The sequence below is a fragment of the Pithys albifrons genome, chromosome 6 (genome assembly GCF_047495875.1).
Source record: "Pithys albifrons albifrons isolate INPA30051 chromosome 6, PitAlb_v1, whole genome shotgun sequence".
Classification (NCBI taxonomy): domain Eukaryota; kingdom Metazoa; phylum Chordata; class Aves; order Passeriformes; family Thamnophilidae; genus Pithys; species Pithys albifrons.
In genome coordinates this window covers 57,429,682-57,447,508 of record NC_092463.1, presented here as the reverse complement: position 1 = coordinate 57,447,508, position 17,827 = coordinate 57,429,682, and the positions used below count along the sequence as shown (strand labels likewise).

General features: G+C 41.2%; 1 protein-coding gene across 5 annotated transcripts in view; it reads left to right on the top strand.

Moving 5' to 3' along the window:
• KIAA1549L (KIAA1549 like) overlaps positions 1 to 17,827 on the top strand; it is a 130,500-nt gene that overhangs the window by 74,326 nt on the left and 38,347 nt on the right. For all 5 annotated transcript variants that reach the window (XM_071559038.1, XM_071559035.1, XM_071559037.1 and 2 more), the window contains exons 9-13: positions 296 to 447; positions 1,845 to 2,016; positions 5,283 to 5,446; positions 11,817 to 12,007; positions 15,717 to 15,844. In XM_071559038.1, the coding sequence (XP_071415139.1) occupies positions 296 to 447; positions 1,845 to 2,016; positions 5,283 to 5,446; positions 11,817 to 12,007; positions 15,717 to 15,844 (807 nt within the window). The remainder of the gene's footprint in view (positions 1 to 295; positions 448 to 1,844; positions 2,017 to 5,282; positions 5,447 to 11,816; positions 12,008 to 15,716; positions 15,845 to 17,827) is intronic.

The window sequence follows — 17,827 nt, the reverse complement described above, 5'->3', positions numbered from 1 at the left end:
TTACATTGAAGATCATAGTTTAGGTGCTTCCCAGAGCCATCTTGGTAAACTGAAGGCCAAAATACATTTTTTGAGGATTTTAATCTCTGAAACATGATGGGCATTATCTGAGAAGAACAGTGCAGGGGCAGGGACAGGAGGATGTTTTATACGCACTGGGAATTCCTGAGAGATGTCACAGTGCTTATTTGTATTCTCAGCTGGTCGGTACCTCTTCCAGACTGTCCACAGACCACGTGTTGCTTTGCCTGTCCATGTAAGATGTGCTGATCTGTGGTTTTCTCCATTCCCACAGTTATTCAAGGTGTTGATATGGCATTGCTGGGGCTGAACAACCAGAGCTTTGCAAGGCTGATGGAGCAGCGTTTGGCCCCGCTGTTCATGATGTCCCACCAGCAAGGGAGGCGGTTCAGACGTGCCACCACCGTGGGCAGCTACACTGTGCAGGTGCCCAGGGCCACCATATGTGGGAAATAACGTGGATATGTGTTACAAAATGGGCTTTGCTTGCATGTGTCCTGCTCCAATTTATGGAGAAGATATGCCTAACTGGGCTGAGATTTCCTGTAATTTTTTCCTGAGTATCAAAGCAGCGAGGGCAAAATGCGTGGCATTAGTAGTCATGTCTTCTGTTATCTTCTGGAAATCATCATTAGTTAATCAGTGTTAATAAATATTTTCTCTTTGGTTGCTATGAGTATTGGTACAAAGTACATATTTTAGCATAAGGTCTCATATTCAGCATAATGAAGAGTTCAAGCTTTTTTCATCCAAAAAGTTTCCTAGGTAACTCAGAGCTAGAACGTCTTTTCTTCTTTTTGTTTGAAAAAAATCTGGGAAGCAGCTTTTCTGAAGGGTTAGTCATCAAACCATGTGGCAACAGATCACGTTATGAAGTAGAGACTGCAAACATGAGTAATTTATTAATCATCTTTCCCTTATTTACAGCATTTCACATTCAGTGTTTTGAAATGGTCGTATTTGGTTTTCTCACCAATTAAGCCAATTGATATTACAGGCAATTTAAATATTTGTTCTACAGTCTTCAAAACTTGCACAGCAAGTTGTTGCTTTTTTAAAAAGTTACATTATGTTTTTCAAGAATTAATTGCTTTGAGGTATAAACCCAAGTTACTACTTTTCTCATTTGCCCAAAATTCTTTGTATTTTCCCACTGAAAAAATTTGAAGAAGGAACACATTTCACTTGCCACAAGTGTGAACCTTTGTAAAATTTTAGTCCATAATGTATTGGAGAAGAACCATGAATCTCCTTTTCTTCTCATCATTGGAAATGTTTGAAACTTTCTCAACTCTCAGGAAAGGCAGAGGTGCAATGTAAAAATTCTGCCAATGTTCTGCAGAATAAAATGAGAAGAGCATGGTTCTTTTTATTATCAGCCCAGGATAAAAAATAATGAGTATAGAAGTGAAATGTGAGGGTATTTTTCAACTGCAGTATGTCCTAACAGTAGGTTAGGACAGATCATAAGAATTCTGTCTTTACAGAGGACTGTAATGTCCAAACATTTGATCCTTTCCTCCTTTTCACTGCGTGCCTTTCTCATTGTAGGGTTTTTACCTTAGGATTATGTTTAAAAATTGTTGAAGGAGTCAGTCAGTCCTCTGACTGAGTTAATAGCCTGGGCTATGAAGGGGAAAAGTTCTGATCCTGTGAGAATATTGTCATGGAGCTTATGCTTGTAGGAGGACTGGAAGGAGTTCCCTGTGGGCACTGCCTTCAAATAGCTCCTGGCACATTTTGCAGAGCTGTAATGCAAATACAGTTTATTTATTTATCTTTCTCTCATTATTTATCTATATTTTTATTTATTTTCCTTAAAGATGGTAAAAATCCAACGTATTCCAGGCCCCAAGGAGCCGGCTGAGCTGACATATTACACTTTATACAACGGGAAGCCTTTGCTGGGCACTGCAGCTGCCAAAATCCTGAGCACCGTCGACTCCCAGCGCATGGCCCTGACCCTGGGCTATGTCATCCAAGTGCAAGCTGATCGTAAGAGTTCTTCTGAAAAATTCCACAGTTTAATGCATTCTTTATTCTATTTTATTTTTCTTTCTCTGTGAAAACACCAGTGTAGATGTGGGAAGCCTCCACTGATGACAGAATGACACCCATGGGCTGAACATTGTGGAACTGTGAAGTGGGAATTAATTGTGATGCCAACAAAACCATGACACCACAGGCTAATGATGGCTGGGACAAACCTGCTATTCACATAACCTGTCCCAAAGCAAAATGTGTAGGCTTTTAAGATGTCCCTTTTTTTTGACTTGCTCAAAACAACATAGATTCTATCTCAGAGATTTTATTTTTAATAATAATTTTCACCAAGATCTTCATAAAGTGCACCACATGATTTATTAAAGATATTATTTAGACACAAGTCAGAAAAGTGAAGTTGAAAAGAGCTACTTGTGTGTCAGGGCAGTTTTCAGATTCAAGATACGCTTGTATCATTCAGAATAATGTAGCCAAAAAGTAATCCAGTCTTGAAAAATAAAGTGCTCTCATATTTCTCTTTCAAGACCTTCTTCAGTTACTGAATTATTGTGGACATAGGTTTCTTTAAATTTTTTTTTCATTATTCTTACATAGTGACCCACAGTCATAAATCTGTGGTGGAGCTTGGAACAGGGTTTTTGTGCAGTAAGAGCTTTAGGTGCCTCTAGCTAACTGAATCTCTCCACTTTGCCAAGGTTTTTATCTAGATGGAATTAAAATTATATAGTGGACTTCTGTGCTGGATCTTCTTACTGACAAAACAGCATATAAAATGGGTCTCCCTGGTGCAATTATATCTGCCTGAAAGAGCAGTGATACTGAAATAATTACATGCAGTGGTGACAGGAAAAGAATAAGTAATTTTTGTATCATCCATAAACATAGGATTGAGTTAGAAGACAGAAATATGATATAATTTATGATATAATTTCCAGAGAATGCACTCTGTGCTGTATCTGATCCTTGATTTAATCATGGTCTGTTACTGACTTTAATTCTACTGAACAGGTAGATCTCCATTCCTGCTTCCATAAGTTCCAGCATTTAAATTCGAAATGATTTTGTTTTCCGTGAGAATATTTCTTTAATGCATTTTTTACTAAAGAAAATACAGCTAACACGTAGCAGTTTCCTAGCTCTTTGTGCTGTGTTATGATTTATATGGATATTTAGGCAATTATGACATCTGCTACTCGTCATCTAACTTGGTATTTCCATGGTCTGATGAGGCAGCCTCATTCATCTGTAGTTTTTCATACCAGTGAAGTATGCATAGAATACTGTAAGAAGAGAAATATACAGAAATTGAAATTATGACCTGGGGTAACTGAGATTCTGAAGGTAGAGTATTTGAAATGCAGAAGGTAATTCTATCTTTATACCTTATGATGGAAAAAAATCAATTTCTTTCATTTTGGACATGGTTATTTGTAGTCTGTCTTTGTATTGCCACAGAAAATACTTTGTGTGGATTTCATTTTTGCTCATTATGATTTCTTCATAGCAGAATGAAAAGTTCTGTTCCAAAGTACAGCAAGAAAAGAAATCTACCCTTGGGAGCTCATAGTTGGGTTAGAAAAGACAGAATAATAACAACAAAACTATGGATGTTCCTGTTTTATAATCAAGAGACTGAGTTAAAAAAGAATGAAAGGCTTGTTTCCAATTCCACTGAAGTCTTTATTGAGTTAAATGAACCATGGGTTGACTTAAGGTCATATTGGAAGTTGGTAACTGAATTAGAGATGTAAACTAGGACTCCTAAATGTCTGTGTTATTAGCCATAAGGTCATCATTCCCTCTGCATTCACTACAAAGAATAACTATAATTTTTCAACAATTGTTTGCTGCTCCCACAGCAGCAGTCTGTAATTAAAGTTACTGTTATTTGTTAAAATTCAGCTTAGGTTTCCTTCCCCACAGCCCTTTCATCCCCAAACTAAATGTCAAAGTCAACAATTAGGAATTATGCAAGTCTGTTGAAAAGTGAACTTTGAAAGGCTTCAACCTGTTTTTTGGAGAGTCTTTTGCTCAGGTTGTGTACCTAATGGTGCTATTCCTTCATCACCCAACAGACTACATGGGCCTTGCAAAAAGCTGCAGATCTACAAAGAAAACAGCTCAGGCTCCAGCCAGACTTTGAGCTGGCTCTTGTAGTCGCTGGTGTGCATTTGAAGTCTGATCCTGAAAGATGCTGAGTGCCTCTGACAGCTCATAAGCTCAATGACATTTGAAAGCCCTGGTCCCCTAGGAAATGGGAACGGCTGCTTTGTGCTGGTGTGCTCACAATTGCCTGCCCACACCAGCAACCAGTGCCATAGGAAAATAAACAGAGAGATCATGGTGAAGTCCACTAAATATTTCACTACAGCAAAATTCAGCATTATAAGGAGATTATCTGATGGTTTTCCAGAAAGAGATGAGAGAACTGGGAGTGTGTCAGAGGAGGATCTCTTATGTGTGAATAAGTTGAAGGTTCATACTGAGGGAGATTATTCTGATAAAATGGTATCTAAAACGTTTTTGCATCACTGCATTTCTGAAATGTACCCTTTTCCTGGTGCCATTATTAATACATCTGCAAGTAGCTCTTTCCAACCTTATTATTTCCACTCCTTCAAAAGTGATGGATTCATTTTGACCTTAACTATGATAAATTCTTTCTAGAGCACAAGAGAAACATTTCCTTACTGCCCTATTGATATTAATAATAACTACATTAGAGTGCTTAACTTCCTTGTTTTTGAAAAAGCTCTGCCAGTTCACTCTTGCTGAGCCAGTAAGTCAGTCTTTGACACCAGGTGTGAACTCCATGTGTATTCTTTTAACACAGAATAAGCTGGATTTGTGTTTGAAGAATAGTTAAAGATGTATTAAAGTTTTTTGTTTTATTTTTTTGTTTATTCTGTAAATGAACCACTGGAGTGATATCTAATATGGCATCCAATTTGAATTTGGAGTTGATGGCTGCTTTTGCATACAACCAGGTATTTGCATATAAATAAGAGAAGAGGGCCCAGGGATTTGTGAATTGAACGGTGTTGCTGATTGTTCTAGTTTTTTTGGGTTTTTTTGGTTTTTTGTTTGTTTGTTTGTTGGGGTTTTTTTTGGTTTTTCAATTAAGGCATTCCTTTATATAGAAAGCCAGATTACTTAGTCTTTTTATACTAATTTTTCCATGGAGCCAGTTGAAGGCTGTAAGCAATTGCAATCTTGCACAGGGAAGCTTACCAGTGTTGGTTTGCAATTTCCTGTAGCTGTGGTGAAGAACCCCCCAAACAACCTGTGGATCATTGCAGCGGTGCTGGCTCCCATTGCTGTGGTTACAGTCATCATCATCATCATCACAGCAGTGCTGTGCAGGAAGAACAAGAACGACTTCAAGCCGGACACCATGATGAACCTGCCTCAGAGAGCGAAGGTGAGCGACTGATCTCCAGATCCAGGATGTCCATGGGCTTTCTGAGGTTGCAACCATTTCTCTGATAGATGTAGTTGAAGGATGTTTGGAATTGAAATGGTTGTTTCTCACAGGTTGGATCTGGATACCCTGTGATACTCAGCACTCAGCCTGTCACAGCTCATCCCTTGTGCATAGGGAGCAGTGGCAGAATGGCCCTCATGCAGTGATGGAAGGCACTGAGCCTGTAGGGCTGAGTAGACTGCACCCAAGGCAGCTGCTTCCTTCTCAAAGTTGAGGAAATGGGCTAATATGTCTGTGGTTTGTCAGCAGCACATCTCCTGAAGGACCTCAAACCCCACATCCTGAGCTCCCACCTGCAATGTCTGAAGGCCTGGCCTTTGGCAGCAGTTCAGACCTGGTCCTAACCAGAAGTTCTCTCTCCAGCTGCTAATCCAGAATAGACATTATTTGGATTTTGTTTTTCTCCCACTGGTATTTTCCTTTTAGATGTTTTGAACTTTCCAATTCATTTGTGGATATTGCTGATTGGGTTCAAACAATTACTTTTTTCTTAAAGTTACTAACCCGTATCAATTACAAGATGGATTTTTTTTCTGAACCAAATGCATTTGCAGTTTGATTCTCTGTCTCTAACTCAAAATGGCACAGAATACTGATTTGTCTGCATAATGAAAAAGTCTGCCTTCTCAGTGCTGCTATTCAGTGACTCTTGAACAGGGCCAACCAAAGGTAGGAGTTTTTAGCCTACAGAGCCTCTGTAAGTCATAGTGTTGCTTTGCCCTCTTAGCTGGCTTTGTTCTTCTCCATTGGAATAAGATTGAGATGATGAATTTTTTCTTTGGTTTCTTAATGCTACAGACAGCAGGATTATTGAGATTTCAGCTCTGTTGCTTCTGCTGAAAAATGTAGATTGGAGGCAGAGTTGAAGTAAGGCATGATGTGTATGACAGCTCTTTTCTCCTTATCTTGGGTTCGCTGCAGATGGGTGCAGCTGGTGCCAGTTGGAAACAAGACATTTGTATCAAAAATGATGCAAAGAACACATTTCCATTTTGGTTCCAGTGTGCTCATCTGTTTATCCACTGCTATGCATCTAGTGTTTAGACTAGATCTGCAGAAGTGAACCACACAATATCACAAACACAAACAGAAATTAATACCACTGCAGTGATATGTAACGGCCCATTGAAGCCTCTATAATGCAAATTATACTTTGTTAGGGGCTGTGGCAAATAATATGCACCAGTTGATTCTTTTTCTGTATGGTCTCAGTCCCAACTAGAAGTAAAAATAAGACTAAATTTGTACACTGTTTTCAATTGCCCGACATCATGAGATACTTTACAACTGAAGAAAGTTGCTATTTAAAAAATACCCTACTAGTGGTAGAAGCTACAGCATGGAAAAAACTTGATGAAAGTATTTTAATATTTTAATCCATATTTGGCATTCCAAAAAGAAAGGGAAAATTGAATTTTTACTTTTCCTGAGAAATAAGATTTAATCAGGCTGTAAGATCCATGGTCAGGGTAAAACCTGCTCGGTTAGGTTACAGTTGATGTCATCAGATGGAGGCTGGATCTGTAGAACAAAACAACTGGTGCTGAGCTCCCAGCACCCACACCACACTCATTGCAGGAGGTTTTCCTGCAGGTTTGCTCACATTTGCAGCTGGAGTGCAGGAGGTCCACTTCTAGAGTGCATTTCCCCTTTACAGTTTATTTGGAGACTCCATAAAATTTAATTTAATTCATTGGATGGTAAGTGATGCATTTCCAAAAGAAAGCTGAATTGCTTTCCCTTTAGTTTCAAGGTGATGGCTCTGTCAAAAAGGTTTGGCCAGGTCTAGTTTAGAGTTTACTCTGGTATATGGACTGTGGAAGATAAATCCTGCAGTGGGGCTGAGAATGGACTGGTTTGGTTGATCCTGAGTTCAGCACCTTTACTTAAAATAAGGCTAAGAAATGTATTTGGGGAAGATAATGAAATAAGGTCATTTTAAAAAGAGCAGGTTTAATTTTATTTCTAATTGCAGTGTAAGGGGTAGTGGTAGTTGCTTGAACTATAATTGCCACATTTCATGCAGTTTGGCAATACAAATAGTTGGTGAGCACATATCCATATCACGTTTAAAATGAATGTGTTGTATTTCATGGCTCAGGAAAGTGCCTGAGACTGCTGATTGATGCTGACTGTGCTCTAAGCAGAGTCACACTGGAGTGACTTTCAGTTTAAGCAGCAGCCTTAATATTTTGTTTCTGTGTGTCTGAGCTTTGCTGTTGAATCACTGGGGCAGTTGTTTTGATACCTTTTGAATATCCAGCCAGAGGAAAGGAGAATATTATGGGATGCCCGCAGCCTTGGCTCTCGGGTGTTGTTGTTTTCAGCGGTGCTGTTTGATGTGCTCTCGGACTCCAGGAGTCCTGTTCCAAGGGGACTGAGAGCAGAGCTGCCTGCTCATCGCTGCAGTCCTGCTGCTGCTGGAGCGGCGAGAGCTGCGGGTCCTGCACGGCAGAGCAGGGCGAGCCACCTCTGCCTCCCCCGGCCCTCCAGACCCCTGTGCCCTGCAGCGGGACAGGGCGACCAACACGGCACGGAGGGTAACGCGGCACTGAGCATGGAATATCCTTGGGGAGCCTGGGAGAGGTGATGCAGCATTAACCTGCTTGGGCCTGGTAATTAAGGAATGACTTTCTTGTTGTAGCAGACTGAAGGGTAAATAAATGAAGTTTACAGAATGACCTCTCTTAGGTAGTGTGGTTTATGGCATCTGGCTTGGGAGTTTTGTTGCTGTTCTGCCTCAGCAATCAGGGACATCTGGACTAAGTTGCAAGGAAAAGGGACTGTTACAATTTTTTTCAATGTTCTCTCCAGGTGTGAAATTAAAAGAACTGTAAATTGAAATTGATGAAATTCTGATGGGATTTTATTTTATTTTGGTGCTGTTTTTATTTTAAGCAGCTGGTTTTGCTTAGAGGTTTTGGATGGATGTTAGCTTTTACCTCCCTTACTTTCTAATTCACAGCATGCTATTTTAAAGGCTATAATCTAATTTGTCACCTTTCCGTTTTTTTAGACCATGAAATAATAAGTTTGCAGGTAAGCAAAGATCTGTAGTCTAAGACCCACAAGCAAGGCAAATACTGCAACTATGGAAAATATCAGTTGGATAAAGGGCATGAAGGAAAAAAAAAAGTCAGTGAAACTCTGTACCTGGGTATGGGTATGGATGGGAGGAGCTGAGCATCTTTTTTTTTTCTTCCTTTCATTTTTATAAAGTCTGCCTTCTTCATGAGCATTACAAGGAAGAAAGTCTCAGAAACAACTCTCTGTATTCAGTCTGCCCTCTGCCAGGCAGTGTCGTCTAATGGTCTCATCATTCATTTATTATTTCAAAAGCAATATTAAAATCCCAGTCCTTCGGTCTCTCTCAGGATTTTGCTCCTATTGGACATCTATTCTTGCAGTGCTTCAGCAGTGCCTGATGGTGATTTAATCTTGCCAGTTCCCTTCAGGGGTGGTAAAGCCATCTGCTCCTGTGGGCTTTTACAGAGCAGGGTTCCAAGATCAAATTTTATTTAACGCAATATGTCTGCTGATGAGGATGGCTTTCTCAGCTCTTCCTTTATTGCATTTTGTTACTAGACATGGTGGTAAGTAGAACTCAGATTAAAATAATCCTTCATTTTCTTCCTTTGGCAGATCCAAGCTGGGACACTGCAGAATTCTTTAGTAATTCTCATGTTCTGCTGCTTCTGGTTTGTTTGTTTAGGTTTTTTGGTTTCGTTTTTAAATAAGTTATGAAGTATAAGTTGAAACTTATTTTCATTTTTCAAAGGCATAAAGGGAGAAATAACTCATATAATCACTTCTCTTTTGTTACTTTTTTTGCAGAATACCTAGGAGGGTCTCAACTGACACTTAATACTGACGATGAGGTTGAAAAACATTATTTTGGTTAACAATATTACTATCTAGGATATTGTGCAGTAGTTCTTCCTAGCTGTCCTTCCCACAGCTGCTCTTCCCCTTTGTTTATTCCCTTCCCCTTCTTCATTTCCTCCCTCTGAAGCTTTTTTGGTGACTCCTGTGGTACCCTGCCTTCAGCAGAGGGCAAGGAGGAGGCTCCCTCAGGGGTGACACTGTCATGACTTGCTATGGAGGGGTGATGGTGAACTGGCATTTTTCCAATCTGGTGCAGGTTCCATGGGGTTAATGTGTGAAGTTACCTGCTCTCCCAAATCAGCATTAGCCCCCTTAGTGACTCCTGAATGCATTGAAGCTCCTCACTGAAGGAATGCTGAAATAAGGGAGCCCTGGTTAGAACAGGAGGTTAGGAATGGCATGCAGATCCACCAAAGAAAAAGCATGTTTTATTATGTTTTAAAAAGTAGAAGACAGCCCCATCATTTTCAGACTGAGCTTACCTATGAAATGTATCTGTATTTGTAGCTACCACACAGATTTAGCAAGGTACACAAGAGAAAACGTTTTTTTCAAAGCTTGTCCTTTTTCTGTGCCATCAGCAAATTTTTTTCTCCTTCTGATTTTCTTCTGGAGCTAAAATATTCAATAATGACATGACAGGAGCATGGAGAGACTAATCAGGCATGAACTAATTTCAATGTGTTTCCTAAAGTACGTTTGAGATTTAAAGTCACTGCTGCTCAACTTCTAAGTGTTTTGTAGTGCTTTTTTAGCATTTGGTCAATAGTCTTTGTACTTCAGGAAGACTGTCCTTCCAGTTTTTGGTCAATTAATTCAGTTTACCATAGCAAGAACATCTTGGTGCTGTGTATTTTTTCCAGAGGTGGCCAGAAATTTCTTTGAGCGATTTATTTTTCATATTTTTTTTCTTTTTCTTCCCCCCCACCCTCCCGACAGAAAATGCAGGTTGGTTTTGTTTGGGTGTTTTTTCCCCTCTTCTCTTTTTCTTCTGATTGAAAATGAAGTTTGGAAAGCGAAGCTTTGTCTCAATGCTTTAATTTTTGCATTGAGGGAATCCACCTTTGAGTGACTGCCTTGCCCAGAAGATGTGTTGGTTCTGTTTGTTCCTTGCAGAGCAGCAGGGAAAGCCTGGATGGGCTCTGGAAGAGCAGGCTGGGCACAGGGAAAGCCTGGATGGGCTGTGGGAAGAGCAGGCTGGGCACAGGGAAAGCCTGGATGGGCTGTGGGAAGAGCAGGCTGGGCACACGGAAAGCCTGGATGGGCTCTGGGAAGAGCAGGCTGGGCACACGGAAAGCCTGGATGGGCTCTGGGAAGAGCAGGCTGGGCACAGGGAAAGCCTGGATGGGCTCTGGGAAGAGGAGGCTGGGCACAGGGAAAGCCTGGATGGGCTGTGGGAAGAAGAGGTTGGGCACAGGGAAAGCCTGGATGGGCTCTGGGAAGAGGAGGTTGGGCACAGGGAAAGCCTGGATGGGCTCTGGGAAGAGGAGGTTGGGCACAGGGAAAGCCTGGATGGGCTCTGGGAAGAGGAGGTTGGGCACAGGGAAAGCCTGGATGGGCTCTGGGAAGAGGAGGTTGGGCACAGGGAAAGCCTGGATGGGCTCTGGGAAGAGGAGGTTGGGCACAGGGAAAGCCTGGATGGGCTCTGGGAAGAGGAGGTTGGGCACAGGGAAAGCCTGGATGGGCTCTGGGAAGAGGAGGTTGGGCACAGGGAAAGCCTGGATGGGCTCTGGGAAGAGGAGGTTGGGCACAGGGAAAGCCTGGATGGGCTCTGGGAAGAGGAGGTTGGGCACAGGGAAAGCCTGGATGGGCTCTGGGAAGAGGAGGTTGGGCACACGCCCTTGGCTGCCTCACTGCAAGGCTCTGCTGAAATGCCACTTCCCAAGAGAAACAAGTGAAGTCAATAACATCCTTCCCAGCAGGCAGCTGGCAAGCCAGGGGAAATTTAATTTCACTGATCTGAAAAAGATTCTTTTCTGGAAAATGTTGCCCATGAAACTTTGATTTGATGTGTGCCTTTTTTACTTTGTCTTGACTGGGAATAAATTGCTCCCACCCTCTTCAGTAATGCAAGGGTTTTGTCAGAGAAAGTTTTTCTGTATGGTCTTTTTTTTTTTTCTCCCAATTTTTATTTCCACATCCTCATAATTTCACTGTCTGTTAAAGGAGTTTTAGGGGGTGAAGGGTAAGAAAGGTTAGCCAAGATCAATTTTATGCTAATCATGTTTAAAACATGTTGAATGGAGATTTCATGAGAAATTGGTTTCTTGTTGGGCATTCACATGGTGATCTACATTTTGTTTCCCTGTCACTTATGTAATTAAAGAAGTTAAGGGGCAGTCAGAGATTTTATATTGAAGTTGAAAATTTATATTAACATATGATACATGCTGGAAATGTCTTTTATTTCTCCTTTTTGCAGCCAGTACAAGGCTTTGACTATGCCAAGCAACATTTGGGTCAGCAGGGAGCAGAAGATGAAGTTTTACCTGTAACTCAGGAGACTGTGATACTTCCACTTCCAGTTAGAGATGCTCCTGCCTCCCAGGAGAGAGAAATTACCCAGGATGGGAGCACCATCAAAACTGCCAAATCCAACGAAACAAGGAAAAGGTATAGACTGGCATCTTTCCACAAACGGGTGGAACAGGGTACATGCTGCTGGTTCCTCTCAGGTTTGGCACCCAGGCTGTGTGGCAGATGGTTCCTCCATGATGCATCCTCGATGTACCACTGGTCTGTGCTGGATGTGTAAAATTGCTGCAAAAGATGAGATAAACCACAGTGAAATCTTCACAGGTGGTACATGCATAGAGGGGGTAAAGGGGAAGTGGCTCTCATGTTCCTGCTGGGCTTGGACAAGAGATGAGCCCAAATGAAACATGAACCCTGATCATTTCTCAGCCACTGTAAATTGCTGCAGCTTCACTGGCAGACTCAGTCACTCCAGAATTAGTTCCAAGGCCTTCGTTAGCAGAAGGGAAAACCTGAAGCATCAACCAAATTATGGAAGACTTCTAGATCCAAACCATTTACAGCAGTACAAAACTTCTGAAAGTGTAATAATAGACTAGATAATGTCAGTGTCTAGGGTAAAGTGTCTCCCAGGTTTGCAATTTCTGCATATGAGCCTCTGGAGTTGTAGGATCACACATTCAAGGTCCACAGGAAGCTCTCTGGCTCCTCTTCTCTGCTGCAGAGTCAAACACCCCCTAACTTAACTTTATCTACTGTATTTTAAGGTCTTTCACTGGTGGGATGATCACAGCCTCCTTCAACAATCTGTTTTCTTCTGTCTTTTCTGTTAGAAATTTTACCTCATACCTACCCTCAATCACCAGCAGAGTAGCTGAATAGAAGGTCATTATTTCTTGTCTCAGTCATCACAGGCAAGGAATGCAGATTATCCCTTTATCCTTGCTGTTTTGCATGCTTTGTGTCTATTTTTCCTTGACATTAAGGAGTGGAGCTGAAAAGTGATGCTGAAGGGAAGAGAGGAAAATAAAACTGTTAGGTAAACAGCCTGAATAGAGGTAACAGTTGTTGTGTAATTCGGGGGCATTACACAGTCCTCATCTCTTGAAGGGGCTTGGTAACATAAAAGAAGAGTATGTGGCGAGTGCAGAGAAATTCTATAGAAAACCAGAACATCATGGCTGAGTCATCTCATCTTGTACAGTGATATTTGCCCCTTTGGAGCAATGTTCCCATTGGAACATTGGAAAACTCGGGACAACATTGCTGTGCCCTGTGACAGGGACACACTGGAGCCATCTGGGAGGAGCTGTGCTGGGAGGTGTCAGCCAGGGAAGGGCTGGAGGACCTGGCACTGCTGCCCTTTGTGGTGGGTAGACATCCCCACTGGTTTTTCCTACAGAAAAATGGAGGCAGAAGGTTCCTGAGCTGGTGCCTGGTTTGGCATACTTGTTTAGCTGTATAGTAAACCAACTGGAGTGTGGAAGGAGCTGTCTGCAGGGAGTACCAGTAGAGAAGAGTGAGCCAGCTGTGTTTGGATGTAAGCTGTTACTCTGCTATTTAATGTCAGTGATGTGCTGTTCACACTATAAATCACTCAAACTGTGAGGCTTGAGTTGTTTACTCTTTGTGAACTGAGTGGCACTTGTCCCTTTCCAAGTCTTCCATCCTCTGATGAGATGGCAAATGAAAGAGGATGGTGACATTGGCAGTAGTTGCCGGTGGTGGACCACCAGAGGTTGTCTTTGCAGGAATTGCTCTTTAAAATGTTTTGAAGCATCTCCAAAGCCATTTGTAAATACACATAAAAAAATGTAAACCAGCCCTATTAATTAATCCTCTGGCAGAAGTGATTAAGCACTTCACTCAGTCCTTTGAATGAGCTCAGAAATCTTGCTCTACTTAATCTGCACCATTTTAAACAAACGTTGATAAGCAAACTTGATCCAGGAATTCACAGGAAATTTGATCTCATTGTAAAATATGTTGAACCTTGGTGCCCTTCTAAGCAAATAACTGAGAGTTAGATTTCCCTCCTTCAGGGTGATCACTTGAGTAAGTCAGAACATGCAGAATTTTAGTATTTTTCATTCCCAGGAGCTGTGTCTGGGGATAGAATTTAATGGTTTCTGAAGATGAAGAAATATTTCTTGACCTTTATGTATTTGCTCCTTCATCCAGGCTACTTTGCAACCTGGAAAGGGTAATTTAAATCAGACTGCCATGAAGTGGCTGGTAACCGATCAGAATATCTTCTCTGATATCACCACTGAAAGAAACTTCTCAGTTATGATGACCACTTAAAAGGGATGCATATTTAGATTAGTGACAGCAGAAACCATTGTGCAAACTATAAAGGCTCATTTCTTTTGTTGGAGCAGATTTTCTTCAGGTGTTGGTCTGTCCCTGAATGAATTCTTTTGCTGGGCTGGGGTTATTCATTAGGCAGTGACAGACAGGTTTACAGAGGAGAAATCCTGCTTCACGAGAAGGTTTATTCTCAGCAGAATTTCCCAAGAAAATCCTCAGGCTGGACTGAGCTGGCTTGCACGCTGAGCTCTCACAGAGCCCTGTAGCTGGAAAGAGTCTGTCTCAAATTATGTATGTTTAGACAAAGGTGCAAAAGAGAGTCCCAAATAATTGCTTTTCTCATATTTGTCCCTCACTGTTCTGACCACAGTAAATGCTTTCTACTTAGCCCAGACAGGGTGGTCAGACCTGGAGGTAAGTGAATGTTTCAAGCTGACGATTTCGTATTGGCAATGATTTACAGGATGGTTTGGACAGTTGTTTTGCTTTAGTTCCATTTTCTAGATATAAAACCACTGTGACAACAATAGAAATTGATTTGATTTTTTTTTCTCTGTAAATGAAAGTCTTTGTGACTAAGTCCATTTCTTTTTTTCTCCAATGCAACCTCTTTACATCTCCCTGTCACTGGCCATGACAATTCAGTGGTAGATTGCAGATAGGTTTGCAAATAACTACCCAGGTCCTGTGGATAGTTTTCATTCCCTTTGTGGCAAGTTTCATGTGTAAAAACAGTGTGACCCTGTCTGGATGTGAACTAGCACCAAATATACCATTTTCTACTTTGGCCTGCTTTTAGGATTTGAGTCACTTACCCACTTACCCAAAAAGCAGAGAAGCCCTGGTGAGAGTTTGCTCCCAGTGCACCCCAGAGTCTGCTGCCTGTTCTGTTCCTGCCCCTTGCTGGGACTGAGCACGTGGTGGTTCTGCCCTGTCCTCCCTCCTCACCCTGGGCAGGGACCAGCCTCAGGACAAGGGGATGCACTGGCTGAATTAAGCAAGCATTTTCTTAGGCATTTCAGTGAATAATCGTGCCAGTTAAACCAGGTTATGTGCCAAGAGGAGAAAAGGAGACTTTTCTTGTGTGTGCATACATCTAAAGTGAGTGAGTGAATTCTGCATTGTGGCTGACAACAACTGAGTCTAAATGCAGGCTAAATAACAAGGGAATTGGTTTATCCATACATACAAAAACAAAGGTCTACTTTATTTTAAATGACATTGAATTGATAATGGCTTTTTTTTTGTCCTCTGCAGTGACACTTCTGTCATTGTGGAGCTTGCACATGAGAAGTGTTCACATTCCAAGGCTCTAAGATGCCCATCAGCCCTGAACTAATTGAGAACGTCGTGTTCACCTCCCATCACACTGTTCCTACCTTTACTGTGTTTCTGTGTGCAGTTTATATTCAGTCTCCTTTTGGTACAAAATCAGACTTGAAAACTCAGTGATGCAAACTGTGCAAATGAAATAACCTTGAAATGAGGTTTATAAAGAAGAACTCACATCCTCCCTTGTTGCTATGGTTACTTGCAGCCGGTCCCCGAGTCGGAGTGGCTCCATCATCAGCAATGGGTCGGCAAAGCCCAGCTCTGGACGGAGCTCCCTCCAGAAAGTGATGGCACCACAAAAAGTGGCGAAAGACGAAGGAAGAAAAAGAAATGGTGAGAGGTGTTCCTTGATGAAAGCTGCTCGTGGTCATTCCCACAGCCACACCCACACAGGCAACAGCTGTGTCAAACCCATCTTCTTGCACCCTCTGCAGTACTTGGGCTTTTTGTGTGTGTAGCTGATCTGTTGGGTTTTTCCTTCCCCTTTACTGCTGTAACTGTTTCTCAAGCTGCCATGAAACAGTTTGGTGTTTGCTCTTTGTGTGGGACTTCGCAAATTTTCTTTCTTATTTTTTTTCTTTTTCTTTTGTTCTTGAAATACCAGTAAACTAATGAGATAGGATGCTGCTTAGTAGGTGGACAGGGTTTACAGCTTTTTTATTGTGTAGAGCCCTGAGATATTAATTTCCACTGCTGCTGTTGCTAAGCTGGCCCAGATCTGATGAAGATGAATTAATTAGGTAAAAATTAATTTGAGAAAGTGTGAAACATCCAGTGCTTTATCTTTTGATCTCTTACCATCCTTGGCACACCTGTTTGTTAATAACACTTAGTGGCAGCTTTTCCTGACGTACCCAGGATGTTACACTGGATGTTTCTTACAGGAGCTTGGTTGATGGCAGTGCCCTTATGACTTGAGATGTATCAGGAACATCTGATGAGAGTAGAATTCAATCCCCTTTCTTCCTTGCTTTTCTTTTTTATGTCTCTCTTTTTATTTCTCCAGGGTTGTATCTTTGCTCCCATAGCTATGAATAGAAAACAGTGATTAACAGGTTCTAAGTTTCAAGATGTTTATTTTTCACTGTATCAAATATAGCTCATTTTACAAGTCAACAATGTTTATGGTTTCCAGAGTTAAAAGTTGTAATTTATGCTGGTTTTTTTCTTACCTACCCTGGGCAGCCAATATTCAAAATCAGTGCCAAGTGATGTTGACAAGCATAGGAAAAATAATTGAGTGAAGGCACTTTTTGGTTTGTGTTGTTAGATTTAAAGTCTTCAAAGAAAATTGGTAAGAACTTGGGGTGTTTTGTTAAAGAATTGACTAACAACATCCTTTCTTCTGATCTGGACTGTGGTACATTTCTAGGACATACACATTGTTCTTAAAGAAATCTTCGTTGTAGTATAAAGAAATACTGACCATTTATTTTGTATCTTAATTTCATTAGAATTTTAGCTGCAACTTTTTTTGATAGGAATAACTAATAACTGCTTTATTTACATGTTTATTTTACCTTCTCTCTTATTTCTTCTGAAAAGAAAAAAGCCTGAATAATGATGTTACTTAACAGCTAAATGATTTCTAGTCCCAGGGCCCTAGGAAAACCATCTTTAGTGTATACTGCATTCATATTATGGCTTTTTACCATTTGTTCCTACTGTATGCTGTAGGCACCTGAGCTCCTGTGTCAGAAAGGAGAAGCAGTATATACCCATTTAAAAAGCAGTAGTACTGCAGATATACAAAATATGAAACAGGCTGTTTCTGTCTGACTGTTCTGGCTTTGGAAGAACCTCATCTGCAGAGCCCTCCTGGTAGAGACTTCAGTTACTTCTACAGGAACTGCCTTCAGTTGACTGCTATGGCCCTGCAAAGGGTCACCTGGTATTTTCCAGGCACAGATATGAAATGGCAAAAATACCTTGTTCTCTGGTAGAGAGATGGTGACTTTTTAGCTATAGGCATATCTTTTAATACATGTTCAGGGGAGTTTTCTGAAACAACCCTTTCAGAACAGTTTCTTAGAAGGAGGATGTGTTCATGGGAGATGAAATGATCTCCCCTTATCAGAATAATGGAGTTTGGAGTTGTGTGATCCCAAATGCCTGTTGAAGTTGAAACTAAAAACCAAAAAAGCAAGGCACCCATTACTTCTATTCACAGAGCCTACACTTTGGTCCCCAGTGCTGATTACAAACACTGTTGTCATCTCTGATAGAGCAAACTCTTTCTCAGGGCTTTACCTTCATCCAGTGTGATTAACATCCATATACTGGGTTGGCTGTTTTCCCTTCCAGTGTGAGAGGGAA